This window comes from Lutzomyia longipalpis, chromosome 3 (genome assembly GCF_024334085.1).
Source record: "Lutzomyia longipalpis isolate SR_M1_2022 chromosome 3, ASM2433408v1".
NCBI classification, from domain to species: Eukaryota; Metazoa; Arthropoda; class Insecta; order Diptera; family Psychodidae; genus Lutzomyia; species Lutzomyia longipalpis.
In genome coordinates this window covers 5,662,196-5,686,190 of record NC_074709.1, presented here as the reverse complement: position 1 = coordinate 5,686,190, position 23,995 = coordinate 5,662,196, and the positions used below count along the sequence as shown (strand labels likewise).

The window sequence follows — 23,995 nt, the reverse complement described above, 5'->3', positions numbered from 1 at the left end:
ACTAGCACATTTCAACTTTGAATTTTCTATTTGATTTTAAGTGCATTCATATTAGAAAGTAGATTCGTTCACAAAAATATCTTTCGAGAGCAAATATTACATTTCGGATGGAAGAAAGGGTAAAACCCAGTTGAAGCTTTTCACCAAATGGTGGAGAATAAATTGTTGAGAATGTAATGAAAAGCGTTGTGTTGGAAAAAACAAATATGCTTGAAGCACTTTTAAGACATCACAATTGATCGCCATTCGTATTTAAAATCAATTATAGGATTTCTTAGCAAATACTTATGAATTATTAATCAATTTCAAATGTCCAAAATCTTCTATACATATTAATTATGTAGGCATTTACTTAATACATATATAATGAAAGATGATTTAAAGTGGAGAAGTTTCGTTCTGAGAACAAATAGATTGAATGAGACAAATGCTGGAAAATGTGGACATGATGAGAATATTTGTTTCAATTAATTAAAAGCTCATAAATTGATCGGTTGCTTTATCAAGAAGTTTTTGAGGCCGATTCTGTTTAAAATCTTTTTTTTTCTTTTATTGTAATGTAAGATTTTGACAGTTTGTTCTTCGAAATCGTCTTGTTGAAGTAAAAGAAAAAAAATAACCAATCTAGAAATCTTTCAAAGAAGTTTTTCAGTTTCTTGAGGTTGATTCTGTAAAAAAAACTTATTTTGTCATTTTATTATAATATAAGAATTTGACAGTTTATATCACTCAGAAAAGTATTTAAAGATTCTTAGTAAAATATTTTTCTTAAAAAAAAATACCAAAGAAAGTTACAAACTGTTGAATTCTTTTAATACTTTTTCACAATATTACCAAGATTTTTGACAGAATTGACTCCTTTACAAATTCTTTTTTTTTCTTTTAATTGAATATTCTTAAAAAAAACTGAGAAAAGATAAAAATAAAATTCTTTAAAAATGATTGACAATTTTATTCAAAAAAGAATTTATTTTTCATTTTAAAAATTAGAAAAAATTTCATGCATAAATCAAAAACAATTTGAAAAATTAAATATCCAGCAATTTAGTGAACTTTCATTTTACGAAGATTGATTTAACAAAATAAGAAACAGAAATACCGGAAATACCATGAAAATTTTAGTTTTGTTCCATGCGAATTTCATGCAAATTTCGAATAATCTTCTTAAAACTCCTAAAAGCTGCGATTTTGCAAATTTTATCAACGTTGGACTTAAAAGCACTGATCACTGATTAATTTTGTTAGGAAAAATGCAAAATAAAAGACTTTTCAACTTCCTCTTTTCTCAAAACGATAAACGCCACTTTGGCTGCTCCAAAATGATGCTTAATGTTTTATTTATGCTCGTTGTTTGATGCGTTGCGAGCAAAAGTGATCTAATTAATCACAAATGAATAAGAACATTGTATTAAGATGCGGAAATGCAAATTTGCATATGTTTACTGAATGCTATTGATGAGATAATATAAATTATTTAATGCTGAGGCAAGATGCCAAAAAGATTGAAATCTTTGCTCTAGAAATAAATCTTAGATAATGACAGCTTTAAGCGAGGAAATTGAATATTTTTCTTTACAATATTTATGAGATTCGAACTCAAAACTTCAGATTAAAGCTATCAATAATCTAAGAGCTTTCACACCGAAGCTTCTTTAAGGCTATTTCGGGAGTAAATTAACTCTTTTCTCAGACCTGGAAAATTTTAAAAAAATCAACAAAATATTTTCTTTTTCTTTAATCTTCAGGAAAAAGAATTATGAAATATTTCAAAGAGTTTGCAAAGAATGACATAAATTTCACTTTTGCTACAATTATTAAATTATCCGTGTAGGTGGGAAGATGTGTCACGAAGTATTGCAATTAAATGGCAATTAGAGCGATTTTCGACACTGATATCCACGATTCCGTTGACACGGAAGTGCTCTGGTGCATTTGGATGCACAAAAAACACCTTCAGAGACTACATAAAATTCCCAGAGCAACAGACATTTGGATTCTGTGTCAAAATGCAAACCGTTGGGTGTCTCTGTGTTGCCTTATTTATTTTCGCGGTCTCTGGGTCCCCTACATACCAATGGGACGAGGGTAAGGCTGCTGGTGCAATGATGATGGCCGAGGGTGTAGAACGCATGAAGGATGGTGTTGCTATGAAGGAGAAGTATGGAAAGAAGTTTGATGTTTTCGGTGTTCCCGTTGGTGGTGAGATTGGATACAAAGTCGGTGCTGGAGACTCCATAAATCGCGACAAGAGACAAGCTGAGGATGGCACGGTTGAAAGTGACGTTGAGGAGGAATTTGACATTGAAATGGAAATCCCGGAAGGCGCTTTAAATCCCAACGGAACCGATGGCGAAGGTACTGATCCGAAAAATAAGAAATGGTACAGAAAAGTCGTTGAAGCTTGTCTCAAATTTATTCGACGAGTTGGAGAATATTTCTCACGGTGAGTTCTACAAAAAAATCATAATTTTTTGCAATGAAAAGTGGAAAAAATGTGTTATGATCTTCACGTGTAATTAAAATTCAAGATGATTATAAAATTAACAATTTCTCGCTGCATTGAATCAAAAATTATTGCCTTTAAATTGCATTTAATGGGAATCAATTTATGTAACATCTCTGCGCAATCTGGATCTTGTGTAGGAAGTATGAGGACACAAAGTATGAAAAGTATCTTGCGAGAAAGTTGATTTTATATGACATAATTCTGTGATATTCATTTTTGAGATAACTCCAATAACTTCATTTTATTATCTAAAATTATGCTGCACTTTTGTCTTCTTTGCTAATGGCATGTTGTATATATAATTATTTGCACTTCATTTGAGGTATAAAAAAATCGTTATAAGATCAACTTTTGTTGAAATTTTCTTAGTGACTTGACTGCATAACGTCCTTTCCAGAGGCGTAGTCAGAAATACGGTCTTTGGGGAAGTTTTGAGTCAAACATAATTTTAATATTTAGATTGGGAAAACAGATTAAACTCTTTGAGGATTTTTCTGGCCAATTCGATTTTTTAATCGTGATAAAATTAACCCTTTCAGGTCCGTGATTAATCTAGCAAACTGATTGAGTTAAAAATAATTTTTGTACGTTTCTTTGAGCTCAAATAAGACAATTTTGGCAAAAAGTCACAACTCAAAAATTTTCGGTTTTTAACATTAAAGGGTTAAAATTTTGAAAGAAAACTTTAAAAAAAATTCTTCTTGAGCGAAATTAAGATCAAAGTTTTTAGGTTAGAATTATTGATCCTTCATGGGTTAAAGAGAATGGGCTTTAAAATTTAAGTTTCTGAAGATTGTTGGTGGTTAAGGGTTATTGCATTTGATTTAGAAGTTGTTTAATTCTTACGTTTGACGTATCCTTTTAAAGTTTAACGTTTTTATTTTAACGTATATCGTTTATTCTAACGTCAGAAGAACATTTTTTAATAAATTATTTTTAAAATTATTTTTCATGTAATTCTTAGCCGTGAATGATATTCCTTTATCTTTCCTGAACTTCCTAAACCTTTAAGACACCTAAATCCTTCACTAGCTACGTCCCTGCCTTTTGCAATTTTTATTAATTTTTTTTTTCTAATAAAAAGTTTGCACATTTTTAATCACTTAAATTCTCTTGTAAAAATAACTAACCATTGTTATGTAATAAAAATATTAATTTGCCCTCATAAAAGAAATTTTTTAATAACTCGTGCAATAAATATCGATAAATTGGCTACTAAAAATGAGATTAAAAATTATAAATGACTTCATAATCACTTGATTGTTTCGTAAATGTTTTGGAAGAATTATTATAAATGGGTTTAAAAAAAACTCTTCCTGATGGTGTATGAGTATGAAATTGTTGTTGTAGATTATATTCACTATTAAAAGTAATAATTTACGAATGTTTCAAAGAGTGCTTTTCAGCCAATGAATAAATGAACATAAATAAGAATCGGAAGTTAATTTTGCATAGCATTTATTATTTACATACATATAGTTATTGGAACAATTTGTAGCACATGAGATGAATTTGCATAAGCAAAGAGCGAAAGGAAAGAAAGGAAATTAACAGGAGAAATTGTAATTTGCAGCTTGTTATTAAAATAGAACAATTCTTTCACATTTCAATTGATTCGTAAGACAGCGAATGCTTTTATTTACTTTCCTAATTTGTGAACTTTGCAACCAGTTTGGTGGAAACTATGTTCTGTTAATTGTTTACCAATTGATGGAATGCTATGGGTTAGGTTGGTCAGCGCAGAGAATTCAATTATCTATCTCTCCCAGGTGTATGGGAAAATAATTCTAAAATGTTTCCAATTCTGGTGTATAAAATCATTTGGGTTAGTTTTTAAACTGTTTTTTTTTTACATAATAAAGAAGTTTTATGTGTAAAGCTAAAGGTATTGAATTGATGAAAAGTCTCTTTGAAAAGCTGCCCCAAATGAAATTTAATTAAATTGCTTTCGAAATGGAATTTGCATACAAATTGTTTTTAGCAATTATAATGAAAAATGAAGTATTGCTCTCAAATTTTACTTTGATTTTCTCATGAATTCAATACGATTGATCACATTGATTGATCTCGAAGGATTTTTATAATCTCTGCTCATGTTTAAATACTTTTTTCATTCGTTTGTAACTCTGGTGTAGCCACTCGTTTTTCCTGATGATGGCAAAACAACAGCCAAATAAGCACCTTTCCAACCACGTGTGTTGGAAAATTAGAGGTCTTAGATAATTTTAATAATTATTTAATCTCAAACAGCAAAGTATAAAAATCCCACTCGTTTGGATTTAATTCTATGTATTTGTATCAAAGAGAAGAGATGTGAATCATGATCTGCTTTCGATATATTTATTGGTTCTCCTGCACCATGCAGCAGCTTTAGCTATTTGGTACAAGGTTTTTGTTAAAATTCTCTCAGTGTGTCTCAATTAACTCGTGCAGTAGCAACACATCAAAGACAGTCACATGCAAGTCAACATAATAATATACTTTGCATTTCTACACGATGTTATTGAAAAGAAAAATACAACATCAGGCTTCAGGTGAAAGAGGTGGAAATATGCCTATCAATAACTTGTTTTATTTTTCCATCCAACAAGGTATTTTTGCAATGACTGTGGTGAGCTCATTTTGCTCTATATGGGTTTTTCACTAAATTTGCGATTCTTTCGCCGCATAGTGTTTAATTAAAAATTACTCTCGCGGTACGAAGGTGCAGATAATTCGCCAAATGCTCACCATCAAGATAAAAAATACAAATTTTATTAATAAAACGTAACTTTATGGTAGGTTGGGAATAAATTTACATTTGCAATTTGAATTAATTAATTCATTTTTGTAATTTTAAAGTTTTTATGGTGGAACATCAAACACTATGCGACGAGATTTTATCACATGCTTATAGGGTTTGTTTGTAAATTAATAGTTGTAGTAATATAGTAAATTTATTGTGGAATTTTACATAATCATTAAAGAGAAATATAAAATATTTTATTTCACTTTGTTTTAAATTTGAAACAATAAAAAGAACGTTATGCAGTTAATATTTGAATATTTTGTTAAATTAGAAGTGATATGATTATTCAATTGTTGCAAAAACTTATAGTTGAGATTCTTAACTCATTTTTGAAGTTAGAGCCAGGAATATTAGCACAAGAATTTCTTAAATACATAATTCGAATAACCTTTGCCGATGCGTTTTTCTTTATTTTTTTTTTATAAATTATTCTTTCACCAAAATTAAGGATAATTAACTATGAATAAATTAAGTTTCAGAAGGTATTTTATTGACAATTTTCTGAAACCTTATTTTAATGTTTCACGCATAGAAAGGCAAAGAAAATGAAATAAAATCAGCCTTTTTGACATTTAGTGAAACATTTAAAAAATGTTTCATAACTGTTTCATATAGGACAAATTCTTACAATTGTTTTAGGGGTATTTGTAAATATATCATAACTCTACCATCAAAATAGTGAAAATTGTTTTATAAATCCGAATTATAAGAAAAAGCAATTCCGTGAAATATTAAAAAAAAAAAAGAAGAATCTTCGTTTCAAACGCAAACTGCATCAAAATGAATAAACTCCTTCTTTCCTCTGTAAGGCAGGAAATTAATTGAATTTCCTTCACTGCATAAATCTTAAGAGAAAAGTTGCTTTTTCTCTACTTTTCTAAACAAGAAATTACTGAAAATTTTCATATTTTTCCTCAAAGCCTCCAAGTTTATATTGAACAACTGCAAAAAAAAAAATCCGCGAATGATTGCAATATAGCTGCTCTATCGGGAGGAAATTCGCGTTGAATGCAAAAAAATGCGAATTGAATGCAGTTGAGAGTGGAATCACAATTACTCATGAAACTAAATGATCCTCTGTATGAGTGGTTTTTGAGTACACCGCCGTGCATTGCATCAATCTCTATGCGATGCATTTTGTAACGACAATGTCCCTCTTCTGCCATAATCTTTCTCCTCATTTACCATCATGTATCACCTCGTATTGCAAATTTATTGCCCCTTGATGCATTTATAAGCCCATCTTCTTCACTATATAATAATGTTAAATCCATCACTTTCACCGTAAATATAACATTCATTTTCGCGCCTTTTTCTCACCCCGGGATGGAAATAAAATTGTTAAATTTATTATTGCAGATTGAGGTGAAAAAAGTCGTTCGATAAAATATGATTTTCCAAATAGGAATTTACAGCAACATGCAAAATTTGCAAATAAACAACATTTATGGTTGGAGGGGAAAATGAACCAAATTGATGCCTTAGAGGTGCGGGGATATGGTGTTTTGTTGAAGAAAAATGCACGACTTTACTCCTCACGACACTCATTTTGGATCTGTCGGGAATTCATTTAACAAAATAAATCTCTTTTAATTGCAAGTAATAATTATAATGGAGCTATATAAATTCTCCATGGGACAAACAACTGTTTGGAATTACCTTTCCATTATATATATGTACATATGTATACAATGTGATGTGTAGCAGATACATACTTTCCCATTTAAACCACCTGGACAAATTGAACATTCACCTAAAATTTCAGAATGTACCACTCCACCATACAAAAGCGATCAAATGGATATCCCGCGAAAATTTAAGATATTTTCTTTGCTAAATCTCTAGATTAACGACCCCTGAGAGTGGCTGTAAACTTTCACATAAACACCAATTAGGTGGATGACTTGTGGCACAATCCAGAGAATTCCATTTGCTGCGAGATATTCAATCTCCAAGAAATTCCAAATTAAGAAGAAATTTGTTAAAATAGTCGGACATATTCTTGTATAGTTAACCCCTAAAAGGTGCGTTTAAAAGATAAATTGCACATTAGAGTGCAATTGAACCTACATAGAGTGAGAAAAATTTTCTTTTCTTCCGTTTTGTTCAATTAATATCTGGAATTTATGTATGTTGTGTGTAAATCATGCGGAAAATTTACTTTTACTACTTACACAATAAAAATATTATTTTTAATTTTCCTGTCTGCTCATTTATTAAACATTTAGTTTAGTAGAGGATTTCCCAATTCACCTTTCTGGCTCCAGGGGCTCTAGGTGTAGAGTTTTATAGTATTAACCCTTTCGCGTCCGCATGAAACATTGAAACATGCTCTCTTTTAATCACGATAGCACTCTATGGATGCTCTCAGAAGAGATTTCTCAGGCAAAATGTATTCTTTGGCCTCTTCTGCGAGATTTTCATTCATTTCTAACGTAGAATAAGTTAATTTAAGTCAAAAAAATTTGGGAAAAAATAATGTTTCACGTCGTAGTCTATGTATGACCCAAAGAACACGAAAGTGTTAAGAATTATATGGAAATCAAGATTTCTCGCACTCTTATGACCCATTAAACTAAAGTTTTTGCAAATAATTATTAGCATTTTTATGGCAAAATTTAATCACTTGCGGTGTATTATTTTATTTATTTTATTTCTTCTTTTGATTAGGAGTTTGCTAAATAGTTTCCTCACACACGAAGGACATTATGCACAATAGTATGAAGTTGTTCTCAAAAGAAATTGAAATTATTTGTAAAAATTTTAATTATTTGAGTAATAAATTAATAATTGAAATATTTTTTAATAATTATTGTTCTGTTGCTCAGAGAATTCCTCCATTTACAGAGTTATTTAAATTGAGACGTCGAAAGCACTGAGAGGCTTTCATTCTCACGAAGCATTAGAATTAATTGAAGTTAATTCTTTAAAAATGCCCAAGGTGATAAATTCTTTTTATGTCTTTACGTGCCTATTTTACAAAAATCCTTCAAATTTTTGGCTTCAATTGCTTTTGTTGATTTATTTTCTTCGATTTTGTGGAATAATTAATCTCTTTCATGTCTTTCAATGACTTAGAGTTTTGTAAAAAAAAATATTTCTTTACCTCGTGGGAATTTTTCAAGCCAAAAATTCAAACAAATTGTTATGAAAGGGTTAAATCTTCAAGAGGGATTCTCCATCCTCTTGATTTTCCTTACAAAAATAACCAAAGAAAATTCTTAACAAAACTCTGACTAATGCGTGTCAATAGTTCATGCAATATCGTCTTACAAAGTATCAATGAAGCCTCTCTATGAAGTACTTTAATAGCACAATCAGACATGCAGAGTTTGTTTTCAGTCTATAAAGCAAAAAAAAGCCTCATAGTAAATCATTTTACGTGTAAATCAGTCGCAGTATTGAATCGAATAAATCAGAGAAAATGGGTTATGCATTGGTCATTGGCTTTTGTTCCTTTTGAGTGGGCTGAAATGGAAACAATAAATCGTGTCGAAGATGAAAAAAAAAAGCCATCATCCGCGAGTGATTGGATGAGAAAAAGTTGTCTCTCACTATGGCTAATTAATGACTAACATAAACCATCTAATATACAGGTGTCTGACGGTATTAGTGTGTGAAGGGGAAGCTCTCGAAGATGACATCGTGAATCTTTCACCAGACAAATATGATCATTTTCAGTGATGGTGGGCAATGAAGAGGGGGGGGGGATTTGTCTATTGATTTGAGAAAGTGAAATTGAAAGGAAAAAAGCATAAAATGTGTATTAAATACTAAAGGTTTATGTCATCATCATCACGAAAAAGCCTCCGCAAATGCCCCCTAAAAAATACTATTCATAATACATTTTTAAACAAAAATGTGGATCTCTTTTCTTTCTCTTTTCCTTCGCATTTCTTTTTTTTCTCTCTTGTTGTATTTTGTTTCTACTACTACACATTCCCACCGACCGAATTTTTCGTTGCAAACTTCCAAGAAAGTCCACCTTTTCATGCGCAAATTTGTAGCAATGAACGAAAAAAAAAGTTTCCAAATAATGAACTTTTACATGAGGAGCTACCTACTCCATATAAATATATGTAGTATACGGAACATTTTAGCGTAATATATAGCAAAAAAGTGCTATATGTATGCTCGTAGCGAGCCGTTAAATATAAAAAGAGCTTTGAGTGGCAATTGTTCTCCTCCTTGGTAATGTGAGAGCATTAGTGTAAAGTGTAATAAATGGCCGAGACAAGCTGCGGGATTGGTGTGAGATTGGGTGGTGGTGTGAAAGAGAAGAATGTGCCCACACGCAAATTACAACCAACAAACCATTAATTGTGCAACTTTCGAGGGATGACTCTCACTAATTAGCCAAAGAATATACCACGCATGGAGCTTTAATTAATAAATGCACCCCGCCAAGCTCAGAAATAGTTTTCGGGGGCGGAATGGAAAATGCCTGAAGAATTTTCCACTCAAATGGTAGACAAAGCCACAATGTTGGCGGTGTGTGTGGTCAATGCTAATGATGAGGTAACAAAAAGGGTTAATGCCGTGTTATGCATCAACAGAGCACCGATGTTTACGAAAATTCTGGCCCGTTGTTAATATTTCTCAGGTGGCTCGTTTACGTATCATGGTCAGTCCGTGTTTTTGCAAAATACAATATTAGCTTAATCTATGATTAAAAAGGTCTCCTAATGGCGCGTAATAAACACGTTGTGGAAGTTTCAAAATAGAGTAGAATAATTTTGTGAAATTTAAACCCCTTGCCATTGACTGTCTTTTACCTTTATAAAGAATTTATTTAGAATAAAATTACTTTGTTAAAATTCACCGACGAAAAGCGATTTCATTTAGCAAAGAAAAAACATAAAAATGACGTCATTGTTTGAATTTTTGAGCAAATTTTTGTCAGGCTTTCTCAGCAGATTTCAATAGAAAATACAAAAAGTTTCTTTAGCGATTTTTGACTCTTTTGGAATAGAGAATAAAGAAATCTTTTTAGCTGTGATTCTTTCTTTTTCTTATAAATATTCAGTAATTTTTTTAAAACTAAAATAAGCATAATATTCATAAACGATGTTATTGTTTAAATTTTTGGTCAAACTTTTGTCAGGTTTTCTTTGCAAATTTTCTAGCTTTTTAACAAAAAAATCTATTTTTTGTCATCAAATTCTGCCAAATATTGAATTAAGCTTAAAATTTTTAATTTCTTCTGAAATAATGTTTAACATTAATAAAATTATTTGTTATTTAATCTAATATGGTTTTCATAATTATTAGACAAATATTCTATGTTAACGTACCAAGAATGCTATTATATTATACACGCCATGTGTCGAAAAAGTCTCTCAGCTGGCAATTTTTTAATTTGCCAAAATTTATTTTTCAAGTAATTTTTACTAAAAAAAAACAAAAGAAATCGTGTTTTAGGACTAAATTTAAGTTTCTAAAAGTTAGTTAGTAGCTTCTAAATAGCATTATTGTTAATTTTAAATTATTCTTTATGCTGTAATAGCGTAAATAAATGAGCACAATTATTAGTTAGAGGATTTATGTATTATTCTTAAAAAAGACGCACAGCAAAGCAAGCTGAAACGTGTTAACAAAGTCATAAAGAATTTTTTATTTCTAATTTTTAACCCGGAATTATTAGAAATTTAAAAACTAAAAACAAAAACTTTTAATTTAGATTTGATAGATCCATAAATTAGACTTTTTATTGCAAACTTCCACCAAAGCAGAAACATTCAAAAAGTAAAGCAAAAAAAAATCCTGAAATTAAATTTTCTCGTGTTGTTTTTCCTTTAAACATTGGCATTGACATTGTAAAAACGTTAACGAACTTTTATCGCAAAATCTCATCTTCTGACTCTATTTGTAGCTTTATTTGCTATATGCAAATATCACAATGTGTATTCACTTTATGCACAACATCTCTGTAGTCTCTGTAGTATACTCTGAGGAGGTATTTGATAAATTGTGCAAATTCTAATCTGAATGAAATCTTCATTATCACCGCAACTCCTTCATTGTTTATCTTCAGTTTAACTTGTACCTCAATTTCTTTCTTTATCAACCCCTCCTCACTCCATGTTGTGGAACAATGTACGTACAAAGGAGGAAAATGAGGAAAATGAGAGAGATTCAATAAAATGCATTTGAGGGAATTGAGTAAGACGAGTGGGTGAATTTTGCATCAGTTTGTATGCAAAATCCAATTACAATTTTACAATCAAATGAAATAAATTGTCCTGTTTTTCTTTTTTTTTCTTTCAATTTATTTGCTTTTTCTCCCCCGAGGGGGAAATATACGTAGAAAATATTTACGAGAGTTGATAAAAAATTCGTTTTTCTTGTCCATTTTCTCCACTATTGTGGAAAATCTACTTAAAAAAAATAATTGTCTCAGATATTACGCTACTGTGTAGTTGCAGAAATTATTTGTCGGTGCATACAGTGGAGTTTCGCAGTAGAAGTCTGGAAAATTTATAACTATAGAAGAGTGAGAATGATAAGAAATTTTAAGAAGCAGTTAAAACTCCTTGAAAAAAATTCTTAAATTGATTTTTTTGGCTTTCGAAACCTCACTATATTGTAGAGAAATTGTGCAATGGACAATATTTTTTTTAATTTACAAAAAACCAAAGAATAAATTTATTTCAAGAAGATGGTCCCGAGGGGACCCGTTGTACGAAGAAAATGTTGAGGTGGTAATCACCTGTCAAGAGCCATTAGTATTATTTCACTGTATATATTTTTCAATTTATTTAATTGAAATATAATAATGTGGGTGTACTAATGGGAGGGAAAAAGGCTTACAAACTGAAGGTTACATCGTGAAAAGATTTTTGCATATTGGAGCCTATTGTATTAAATGGCGATCGAGAAAAAATTTGTAATTCCAATTAAATGTAGAGCCGTGCATGCAATTGGATTAGCAAACAACGCAATTTTCACATCAAGAAAAACTTTTTTTATATCTGTTCACAAGTGCAAATGCATAAAACTGGCGCACTGAGCACGCTGGGAAGGACGTAACGGAAGTCTGTGGGAAAGAAGAAGTGTTCTTACCTTTTGGGAAAGGACACCCTTCTGTAGCGCATAAGATAATCCATTGGGAGGCTTTTCGGCATCATTTTAGAGTCAATTTCTTCGTGTGCAGCAAAAACGATCGTCACCTTTGCGCGATCAATTTTCAAGCTCAAAGATCACACGACGAAGTTCAAGTACGATCACTTTGGGTGCTCAGAATTAATTACACACATATACGCGATTTATTTCTCCGGAAGACTAAATGCCATCATTACACCGCATATACCAAGTCTTCGTTTTTTTCCTCTTTCCTTACTCCAAACACTTGGGGAATCCAGAAATAAAAAAATCCAAAAAAAATATACTTTTGGATCTCTTTCACCGCACGCAGAGTGAGAGAGACTTTTTGTCGCCACGCACGAAAGTTGAGTACAAAAGATCGTCAAAATTTCTTCTTGCAATTTGTCTTTGAGTATGCACAAAAAATGGCGATGACCATCAATTTTCTCTTGCACAATGTAATATAATAAAACTCTGGGAAGAATGTCGCGATCGCGCACGTAAATGCGGAAGGAAGATCAAGAGCTTTTTTTCTTACTACCAATATAGGTAGCTAAGCTATCTTTAAAAGTAAGTAAGTAAAAAAAATCACTCTGAAGATCGATTGCCTTTCTTCTTTGGCTCTTGGAAAATTCCCGCAACTGGTCGAAATGGGAACACAAGAAGCGCACACTTTTTCGCTGCCACGGCAGAGACGGATACAGCTTGCCTACGTCCAACCAGCTGGAGTATCGCGATTCAACTGACAGAATGCGCCCTGGAAGACGCTTCAACTTTCATTTCACCGGCTCCAGTCGGTGTGTGCCCCACCTCGTCTTACTTTTACTCGGGCGCGCGAGTTGTATGTGCCTCACCACGATCGCCGCCACCAGCGATCTTCTCATGCTCTACGATCGCTACGATGGAGATGATCGCGATCTCAAACGCATTTTCCCATCCAATACGTACTCGTGTTTTGCTATAAGCTCTCTATATTGATTTATAGCAGTGATCACGCTGAATGTGATCAGTGTGTGATCGCAGATCGCGGTCGCATGAACGCAAAACATAAAACGTGTAGACATGAATTTGGACAACGCTTGACCGCTATGCTGATAAATTACGCGTCGTTTTTTACATCAATTTTATCTTTTTATTTTGTATTTTATTTAAAAGCATAAAAACATTGATCATTTCTTCTCAATATTTTCCATAATAATATCTTTCTTAGTCTAAATGATCAGAATTGATCTGGTCAAAATGATCAGAAAATCAAGATAAAAGAATGTTTCAAAAGGTCAGCGTAGGAATCAATGGTTCTTAAAGGGTTAACAATGTTTCTTTACTTTCTCGTTAATTTTTTTTTATAAATAACAATTGTACAAATTTTGTTAAATATTTGTTTTTTTTAATACATTTTTAAAAAGAAAAAAATCTTTTTAAGAAATAAAACATAGCAAAGATCCTTCAGCGAAAGAATGAAAGAATTCTCTAAATTTTAGCTTTAATTCATTTTTTTTGCAGAATAAAGTGCGAAATGCTAAAATTAAAACCATACTTATGTAAGAAACTTTTCTTTACATTTAGAGTTTCCTCTTGTAAATTTCTTCCTTCTTGACTAAATTGGTTTAGAGGCTCTCTGACGATGTCCAATTAAGCTTTATACGCCCTGTATAGTTTTCAATTACCCAAAGTGGAATTTATGAGTCTTTCGCTTGAAATCCTGCCATTTATTTACGCACTTTTACGATGCCCAGAGTGGCAATTTGTGGTGCAAACCCGCAGTATCTTATCACCACCACAATTGGCACGTACTTAATGTGGATCGTGATGCAATTGATCACCTGGTGGACTATGCTTTGGCTTTGGGTGCAGAAATCTCGCGCAGAGACACGCGATTTTCTCAGTTTGCAGCAAAATTGGTCATTTGGCTGTACTGCAAAAATATGTGTGCAAGTCCGAGTTTTGTTTTAGCAGCATGAGTAGAAAATGCACAGCATAATGCATTTTATGTGGCCTCAGCACTTGTTTTACACCTAATTCGACATGTGAATAAAGTGCAGATATTTGCATTTTGCCACAGTAGTGCCCCACACACTGAGTCAGTCACCCAGTTGTGCACTAAGAAGACGCTTTTTGGGGAACATAAATGTATGTGGTTGAAGCTCAAATTGGATATGCAACCGCCAACGTTGGGGCATGTTGAAATGAGCATAGATGGATTAAATGCACTGTGCAGCAAGAAGTGACTTTCACCATTTTCAGTCTCAAAAATTGAGCACTTCTTGCCACACAGATCTCACAGCGGAAAAGCTTCTGTGGTGCCTTCGTATGTAACATATATTTAAAAGAAATCGATCAGTGTGATGCAGATGTGTTGTAAATGAAATGAAAAGTGTTACAAATTCCTCCTGCAGGAGCTAAAAAAAAACAAGTCACAACACTTTTGGGTGATTGTGCGATGTTCTTGGGAAGGTTGTTGTGGCATTCCCTTCATTGTTGATTTTGTAATTTTGTTTTAATTCAATTGCCTTATGAAATAAATAAAAAGATTCTTTTAGCACCCTGGAATTTATGACTTTCCTCGTGCTGCTGGGGCTCTCTTGCACAGACGATCATGTTTTGCCATACTTTACAATGCACTTCGCACAATGCTCGCACTTTGATGATTTATGTTTTACCTATTTATGAATTTATATAATGTTTAACAGATTTTTGTGCAAATTAATATTTTTGTGAAATTTTATTTTTTTTTAAATTAATTGATTATCTGTTCGTGTGTATTTCAAGTGTGAAATTGGGCCAAAACTTAGAATGATAACATATTGGTTCACTCATAAAAATTATTCGTTAAAAATCTTTCAGATCAGTAGGCCAGTAATTTGGTTCATATTCGAAAATCGGTTAAGCCGTTTAGTCATCAAAAATCGGCTGTATCTCCGGTTCTACTTGTCCGATTTTGATTAAATCAGGCTCAAATGAAAGCTCTTTAAAAGCTCTACAACTACTTAAAGCGTAACAAGCTTGAAAAAATGTCAATTAGCGTCCACTATAGGAACGTTAAAAAAAATTAATTACTTTTCAGCCTTTTCAGATACAAAAGAAACATTTTATTACACGTGTTTAAAATTAATCAATTTAAGGTTTTATACGCCATCGTAATGTACATATGTAATAAATTATTAAATTAGAAAGAAAATTAGCTTTTTATCCTTTCCAATAGCTTCAAATAAGGGTCTTAAGTTTTTTAATTACCTACCTTTAAATCCATCAAATGTCTTCTAATTATTTCTCGCAAAAAAATCACGCATTCGATTGATTTCCATAGCACACCACCGCATGGTTCAGAGCAACGTGCCAGGCGTGAAATATAATCAACAAATTCCCTTTCTGTCTGCAGAATCACGACAAATTGGCCAATTTTATTGCCATTCTTGCCATAATACCTTGACTACCACGTGCTCTGATGTGTTGTGGGAGGGGGGAGGGGAGATCGTTTGGGTATGCGGCAAAGAATAAAATTTGAAATTGAATTTAAAGATTTCAGTAAAAATAATTTATTTCATACCATATTTTCTGCAATCTCTTTTTTTTCTTCTGTAATCTCTCACGAGAATTTTCAACAAACATTTTTTTGGATGATAAAATTATACAAAATGATTCATTTTTTTCATAAAGATCTTTGGCACTTTTAACCGTTTTTTTTAACTAAAAGAAAATAGTGTTGAATTATAATTCTTCATTTTTTTCCTTTAAAACTCTTTATTTTCTATTTTCTCTTCATCTTTTCTTCTTCTTCACTTTTTTTTTGTATAATTTAATTTAAATACAGTACAATTGTGTTTCTTTTTTATTAATGTTTTAGAGTGTGTCGTGTGTGCCTTAAAAATGTGTGCTTTTTCCTCTTTTTTTTTCATAATTCCTAGTTAATTTATAATATTTACGATTTTTTTCATCTACCTATACAATTTGATTTTTTTATTCCATTCTCTTCTTTCTTCTCTTTTAAAGTGCGACGAATGAATGAACTGTAGACCCATCGAGGTGGAATGAGTTGCCACACGTAAGATAGTTTGGAGTTAAGATTTTATTACAAAACTGTGTCTACCTTCTGGCGCTACATTTTATTACTTTAATTTTTATTCTCATCAGGGAAATTATTCGGAATAAACTTTATTATTCTTCTTTTGTGTGTTTTATAGAAAAAGATTAAACTAATGCTTTTTTAAAAGATTCTATTTACATAAAATTCAGACTTTTCTTCGGTAAAAATCGTAAAATCCTCAATATTTCATCACTTTTAAAGGTTTTTTTTTAAAGTGTTTTTTTTTTCAGTTAAATTTTCCATATAAAACAATTCAACACAATAAAATTGCAATGAAAATCTTTGCACATTCTGTAGGACAATTTTTGTGTTTTATTTTGTTATTTGAAAATAAAAGAGAACAAATCTATGCTAGTCGGTGTATTTATTTATTTTTGTTGACTTTATTTTTATTTTTTGTCTGTTATACAATTTTATGATAAAATTATCGAAACCATGATTGCATTTTAATGAATATTGAGATGAGCTTTTGAGTATGAATTAATATGGAATGGTGGGATGTTTTTTTCATGATTAAAAAGCAAATAAAAAATATTTTATCGGAAAAATTATGTCAAAATTATTAAATTTTCATTAAAAAATAAATTAATTTTTTAACTATTTATTAATCATCCTTCTCAGAGATTATTTATCCGTTTTAGAGATTTAAAGAACTCTACCAAGGAATAAGAAAACTCGTCTTATGGTTACTTCGGAAAAACTATAATTGTTTTCCATTAAACTAGTCAAGAAAGTTTAGAAGTTTCTCTTGAAAGTTTCAGGAAAAAATTAGATATTTTCTCTAACTCAATAAGATAGTTTTAAGTCAATTTCATTCAATCTTCCCATTCTATATTAATTCTATATCCTCAAAAAGCTAAAGCAAGAAGACTTTTTAAGAAAGCTTCGCTTAGAAAGACGATTTCAATGTGAAGCAACTTATTATTAAATTTCTTCTGTTCTATAAGTTTTATGAAAATATTTTGAGCATCAGCGCATGAGATGTTCGAATGGCATTTAAAATTTTTCCTTTTTTTCTATAATATTGCTCATTTTTCTATATGAGTTCACATGATTAAAATATCTTCCATTCATTCACAATTTCGTCTCTTTTTTTTGGTAAATTTAATTAACGCGTTTTATGATAAGAAATTCGTGACATTCAACAGTTTTTTGGGTTTTTTTTTCATTTAAATATAATCTTCCTATCAATTTCTATATAAATCTCGCGCTTCCTCATGTCCGTAAGAGGAAAATGCAGTGAAAGGAAGTTTCAATGTTTCTCTAATATTCAAGAGATATTTTTTCTCTGGACGATAAATCCTCCCTTCGCAAGTAAACCATTCTTTACACGCAGTTTAATCAGTTTTTTTTACATTCGCATTTTTTATCTTTCGCAACATCATCCACTTACTAAATTTTACAATATTATACCTTTAATTTCTATAAGAAATTTAATCATCCCTCCCGCGGACTATCAACACGAACTATATTAAATCTCATTTACTCCATATTACTGCTTTTTCTCTTTAATATATCAGTTTAATATATGTATATATAACTATTTTTGATTGTATCAATTTTTCTTTCTCTGCGAATTTTAATGAGTGGCCTCATGGTTTGAATTTTTAGTCTCTCACGCAGATAACAAATGAAGCTGGAATTATCACTGGGGAAGTGTTCAAAGCCGGCAAATAATGATTTTTGAATGAAATTTATCAAATTTCTTTTCAAATTGCTTTGAAATGAAAGCAAAATAATTCGATAAAAATATGCAAAATGATTTACAGTACGATCCCGCAGAAGAGCTGAAACAATTTATTTAATCAATAAAGCTTCTTTATTGATTGAACATCCTAACTCATTTGTAAATTAACGAACTTTTTATTCAGCTTTATAGTATCTATATTTCATAATTTCACAATAATTAATGTAAAATAATAAATGTAAATTAAAGGAGTTTATTCACTGTTATATGGGTCAGTATTTCATTCGAGGGAACATTCGGGACATGCGTAATCTTGTAAAGGATAGTACAAGCAATAAAAAAACCCCGAAAAGACCTTAAATCTTCTACCAGAATTAGCTGTGAGAAAGCAGCAAAAAATTACTCACTCAAAAATGCTAACTATGACGTCACTTGCCTATTTTTTTGTCTGCGGTCTAATGCATGATAGAATAAAATACTTCGTCAAAATTTAATGATAAAAGACTGCAGCGCGAATATTATATGAATTAAGAAGACATGAAATATAATTGTGACGTCACTGTTTGCGTTTTGGGATATATATTTTCTTATTTTTTTCAGCTAATTCCAGAGGAAAACAGGAAATCAATTTAGTGATTTCTTATTATTTTATGATCTATATAATAAAGAAAGGCCTGTTTGTTGGTAATCGTCGTTCCGACTTTTCTATACAAATCCACACCGTTTATCCGATCGCGATGAAATTTGGTACAGAGGCTCCTTATAACAGGCGGTTTCAGATGGCCGTATTCATTTTCCCCCCAAAGCCCCCCTTCAGGTAGCCCCCATAGAGATTTCATGCAGTTTTTGGAAATTTTTGAATTTGGCGCCTAAAGTGTTGTATGAAAATGATTTCTTCTCTTTCCGAAATTTTTCTCCGGGATTTATAAGTGGCCTCAATCAAACCATCACAATTTTTTTTCCTCTAAAATTTGCGCGAAGCGCAACAAATCCCCGCGAAGCGGGGCGAGGTAAATTGGAGCGAAGCGACAATTTACCTCGTCCTCTATAAGACTACGTGTGTTTTGACAGTTTTCTCGAATAAGGAAATGTCCCATATTAAACAGAATAAACTCCTTTCTCAAAATAAAAGAGCCTCTATACAAAAATTGTTCGAAAGTCAGATTTTTCTGAATGAGCAAAGTTTTTGTCGTTTAACGAATCTTTATCAAGAACTCCAGACACACTCAAAAGAAAATTGAAAAGCTCCATTTTCACGTCTTTAATTGAATTCCATCTGAATTAATCTAAACGTGAGGAAAATCAAATCTGTATCTGAGAGACATTTCAATCACTGCATTTGCATTACTCAATTAATATTTCCATGTGGATTTTTATCCATTGTCCCTTTTATATCGCATGCAATTGAGTTTTCCATTTTTTGACGTACATATGTACATTGAAAATGAACCCTCAAGGGTACTTTGGGGTTCAACGGGTTCAACAGATATATCTGACACGTCCAGTAAAATGGGTGCGGTGCGATATTACACACAGAGAGAATTGAAAATGAGAGTCTCACGTTTTTTTATTTTAAATTATAAATCTCTTTTTCCTCATTCAGTGATTTAAATGCATTGAATGTGTTTTGCTTAGCTATCACAACAATATTCAATTCTCGGGTTTTTTGTCCTTTCATCCCCTATATAGTATTTTTTCTTCAAGTTTATATCATACATAATACCTTCAGTTTTGTTTTTATAATTACGGATTGCTCGGCACCAATTTACGGTAGAAAGTGATCCTGATGGTAGAAGAGGGGTCACACGGTGGTCTCACGGTCGACATGGATGTATTCGACCGGTTGAAGTCCGTGTCAGGAGCCAGGATCCATGAAGAGATCACTCTTCTTGAAGTCCTTGCGCAGGGTACCATTGAGTGTGGGTTTCGCATCGATGCCCTTTTTCCGTTTGCGCACCAAACCGAAGATGCAGAAGATGAAGCATGCAGCAACGGCAGCAGCAATGCATCCAAGTGCTGCAAATATTCCACCTGGTAGTTCCAAGAGCTTCCGGGCTGTGCCACATTCTTCCTCTGATTCATCATATCCCGATGGACAGTTTACTGTTCCTATTAAGGAGGAAGGATTTAAAGGACATTGTAAAGAAAGAAAAACTCTGCAAGATTCTTATTTTATTTATTTATTTTATTACGGGTTCCATCCGTTTAGATGATTTCCCCGTGCAGGATTCTTGATGACTGATAAATTTGAAAAGTAACCGATCTTTTCAACAAGAATTTATGTAAAAAAAGTAGAAAACATAACTTACCATCGCACCACAGATTGCTTCCGATGCAGGCATCGAGTTCAGGACACTTGTGCTCACATTCGGCGTGTCGTGGGAAGAACCCAAACTCCCCAAGGGTCTCATTGGCAGTGAAATTTGTTTGGAGATCGAGCTGCTGGATGAGAGAAGCTTTTGTCCTCTGAATTTCCAGCCATGAGAAAGCTAAATTTCCTGGTTCCTTGAAAACTGGCTCCAGTACCATGCTCGCAGGTCTGTCAAAGAGTAGAAGATAAAAAGGAAAATTAATTCAGGAAATTTTCCTGAAGATCTTTAAAACGAATCATTTTTAAAAGAAGAAAGAACAGAAAATTCTCATAAAGAAAACCAATAAAATGACTTACTTAGAACCGTAGAGAAGTGGTTGCAAGTTGAGCCAGTCTTCGGAGAAAATATGCAGGGCTGAAGCTTTGTTGCCCTGATCAGTAGGGCAGATTACTCGCATAACTTTGAGAGGTCGTCCGGAGTAGATTATGAGACGATTCCTCGTGTTGCAGCGCAGAATCTCCTCTTGATTAGGCTCAATGGGCAAGAAGGTGCCCCATGTGAGGACAAAGAGACTCCTCTCCGGCAGTTGAGCTTCAATGTACCACGGTTGCCCTTCACACGTGATCTCATGCGATCTCAGTGGATACTCCAGTTCATCCTCACCACCGGCTCCCTTCAGTCGCAGTCGCTTCCGGCACTCAGGTATACGCACAATTTCATACGATGCATGGAAGTAGACATCCCCAAAGTCCTCTGAAACATTCAAGTGGGTAACGACGAATGAGATCTCCAGCGTGCGGGCGTTTGATTGGAACGACAGCGGTGTATTGTAGATGCTGCTTGTGTTGTCGCAAAAGCACCCCAGCGGTATCCGTACATCCTTGTAGGGAACATCGAATATTTTCAGCTCCCCAATACGACCATCAGCATCATTTTCCAGTGCTACACATCGTGGTCGACCCGTGTGGGCGTCAGCTTCCGTAATGCACGTTGTGGAATCACCAAAGGAGACATTGTGCAGATTAATGCGAATCCTTTCCCCCAGGCCAGCCTCAAAGCGGTACAGGCAGGTGAGATTGCGCGCACCACCGCGTCCGTGCAGGAAGACATTGCGAGGTGACTGGAAGTCTCCGCGACGCTTCCGGAAGACACGTGAACACAGCGGTGGAATGGGGGTCTCCTCCCCGCGACGTCCCTGCCAAATATCTCCACCCAAATTCGTATCAACAAATTCATATTGCATTGCAAATGTAGCGGGGAAAAGAGCTGTGCCTGTTTGGGTGTGGAATTCGATTTTCTGGAAAATGAAAAACAAGGAAAAGAACATGGAAAATTGGTCTTGAAATAAATTAAAATCGATATATGGGTGGAAACTGGAATTCATAATGGTGATTTAAAACGTTTGAAATTCACGGTTAAAATATAAAAGAAAAATGCATAGAAATCTATACGAATTTTTTAGCAAAAATTTTCTAATAAATATCCAAAACGTTAGAATATTCCGGATAAATTTAAAATTTATGAATAAAATAAAAAAAAATAGAAGATTTGCTTTTTGAAAATTGCTTTTCCAAACACTCTTGTATTTTAAACTCTTGAAAGAGATTCCTAACGTGAGAAAACCCTGGATAACGTTGGATAAAATATAAAAATCTTGGATAAAATAATAACAGAAAATTATGAATTATTTCAAAGCTTTTTTCAGTAAATTCCGAAAGTATTAGAAAATTCTGGATATAATAGCCTATGTTAGAAAATCATGGATAAAAACTAAACGTTAGAAAATTCAGGATAAAATAGCAAATGTTAAAAATTCATGTATAAAACAAAAACAGAAAAATACCAATAGAATTATAAATTATTTCAAAACTTTTTTTTTTGAGTAAATTGGGAATAAAAAATTCTGGATAAAATAGCCAACGTTAGAAAATCACGGATAAAAATCAAACCTAAGAAAATCCAGGATAAAATAGCAAATGTTAAAAATCCATGTATAAAACAAAAACAGAAAAATCCCAATAGAATTATAAATTATTTCAAAATTTCTTTTAAGTAAATTCTGAATGTTTGACAATTCTGGATAAAGTAGTCATCGTTAGAAAACGCTACATGTATTTTTACTTTGAAATTCATAATTATTATTAACCTGTTTTCAAGAAAACCCCAAACGGCATAAAATAAATCAACAAATAATGTTTTTGCATTTTAAATAAATTTTTTTTAAAAATAATTTCATAATTTAAAAATCTCATTAAATGCTGAAGAATAATTAGAAAATCGTTTCACGTTGAAAACGTTATTTATTGAATCGACAGATATATATGTAGGTAGGTATATTATGTACAATAATATCTGCACCATATTAAGCGATGATACTGCAAAAATATCCATTAATTAAAATGTCCTTTGGTAAGCATTTTTTTCTCACAAACAAAAATGCTTTTTCACAACCCTTTTGCAGTGATGTGAGACTAAAAAAAAATAACAGCCCTTTTGTCCGTACAAAATCATTCCATGTGACAAATTGATGACATACTTTGGTGTGGGAGAATAGAAGAGAGAGCTCTGAGTTGGGTGGGAGGAAGGGAAAAGCAGTGAAATAGATTTGAGGCGGGGTGTGGGTGGGAAAATTGTGACCATTCAACAGTGGAGGCGCATTTTTCTGCAATGCGCCATCACGAGGAAGAAAAGGGATATTCCTTCGTCAGCGGGAAAATTCTCAAAGACCCGCACATCATGTGAAAGGTGACATATTGTTGCCTCGAGGAGGAACTGTAACGATTTGTGCACTCCATCGCAAGTGGAGATATATGTATGTTTGGGAGAGCATCCTGGGTGGTCTTTGAAAGCGAAGATGGAGCACCAGGCACACACATAGCACGAACACACCCCGGAAAATAATAACAAATGATGAACTTGAACATTATGGGAATTTTCTTCGCATTCGAAGATCCTCACACACTCACTCCTTTTCTTTCCTTTCTCTTTGGGACTCTTCCATTGTCATTGTCGGTACTTCAACCCATCCATTTCCGGCATAGCTATAAAAATGCTCAAGGCAAATGGGACATTACCAATTTGGTGAAGAATACTTTGTCGTTTTTGATACGACTCTCACAGATATTTTTTTGTGGGAATATCCCTCTTCTTTGAGATACTTTATGCCAAGAGAGAAAGAGATTTTGCTTGGGAGTTGACTAACCCTTTTCTAGAGGACTGTCTGGTTGACTTTGAGAATTTTTCGCTGAAATTCTCTTTTTGTTATTTTAAAAAATAAAAAGGAAATGATTTTTTTCCAAAACAGGACTCATTTAGCCGAGATACTCTAACTTAGACACATTTCTATGTGCTCTAGGTGTCTTTTAAGCCAATTTCGTGGGTTCGAATCCATCTTATACAAGTTTTTTCTAACGTGATTTTTCTTTCAATTTTATTTCATAATTAAGACGTTTTTTTTCCATTATTTGATAAGCCCCAGTTAAGACGTTTTGTATTAAGAAAATAAAACTCTCAATTCCCAAGATCCTGAACCCAT

At 32.7% G+C, this 23,995-nt stretch overlaps 6 protein-coding genes across 7 annotated transcripts in view; 1 reads left to right on the top strand and 5 right to left on the bottom strand.

The window, feature by feature from the left end:
• The window catches only part of LOC129791605 (heparan sulfate 2-O-sulfotransferase pipe), a 45,609-nt gene extending 32,485 nt beyond the window's left edge, over positions 1-13,124 (bottom strand). The window contains exon 1 of the mRNA XM_055829838.1: positions 12,357-13,124. Within this exon, the coding sequence (XP_055685813.1) occupies positions 12,357-12,421 (65 nt within the window). The 5' untranslated portion in view covers positions 12,422-13,124. The remainder of the gene's footprint in view (positions 1-12,356) is intronic.
• The window catches only part of LOC129791558 (trifunctional purine biosynthetic protein adenosine-3), a 1,078,967-nt gene that overhangs the window by 66,388 nt on the left and 988,584 nt on the right, over positions 1-23,995 (bottom strand). The gene's annotated exons all lie outside the window — the stretch shown is intronic.
• The window catches only part of LOC129791559 (potassium/sodium hyperpolarization-activated cyclic nucleotide-gated channel 3), a 1,048,222-nt gene that overhangs the window by 176,747 nt on the left and 847,480 nt on the right, over positions 1-23,995 (bottom strand). The window lies entirely within an intron of this gene.
• LOC129791609 (uncharacterized) overlaps positions 1-23,995 on the bottom strand; it is a 309,820-nt gene that overhangs the window by 176,747 nt on the left and 109,078 nt on the right. The gene's annotated exons all lie outside the window — the stretch shown is intronic.
• On the top strand, positions 1,998-16,815 carry LOC129791638 (uncharacterized). Its single transcript, XM_055829891.1, has 2 exons — positions 1,998-2,443; positions 16,368-16,815. Exons 1-2 carry the CDS (start codon positions 2,007-2,009, stop codon positions 16,381-16,383), a joined length of 453 nt encoding a protein of 150 aa, XP_055685866.1. The 5' UTR covers positions 1,998-2,006; the 3' UTR covers positions 16,384-16,815.
• Positions 19,576-23,995, bottom strand: part of LOC129791564 (uncharacterized) — an 81,142-nt gene continuing 76,722 nt past the window's right edge. Inside the window, exons 12-14 of the mRNA XM_055829766.1 lie at positions 20,817-21,757; positions 20,458-20,687; positions 19,576-20,257 (exon numbers count right to left, since the gene is read on the bottom strand). Coding sequence (XP_055685741.1) covers positions 20,004-20,257; positions 20,458-20,687; positions 20,817-21,757 — 1,425 coding nt within the window. The 3' untranslated portion in view covers positions 19,576-20,003. The remainder of the gene's footprint in view (positions 20,258-20,457; positions 20,688-20,816; positions 21,758-23,995) is intronic.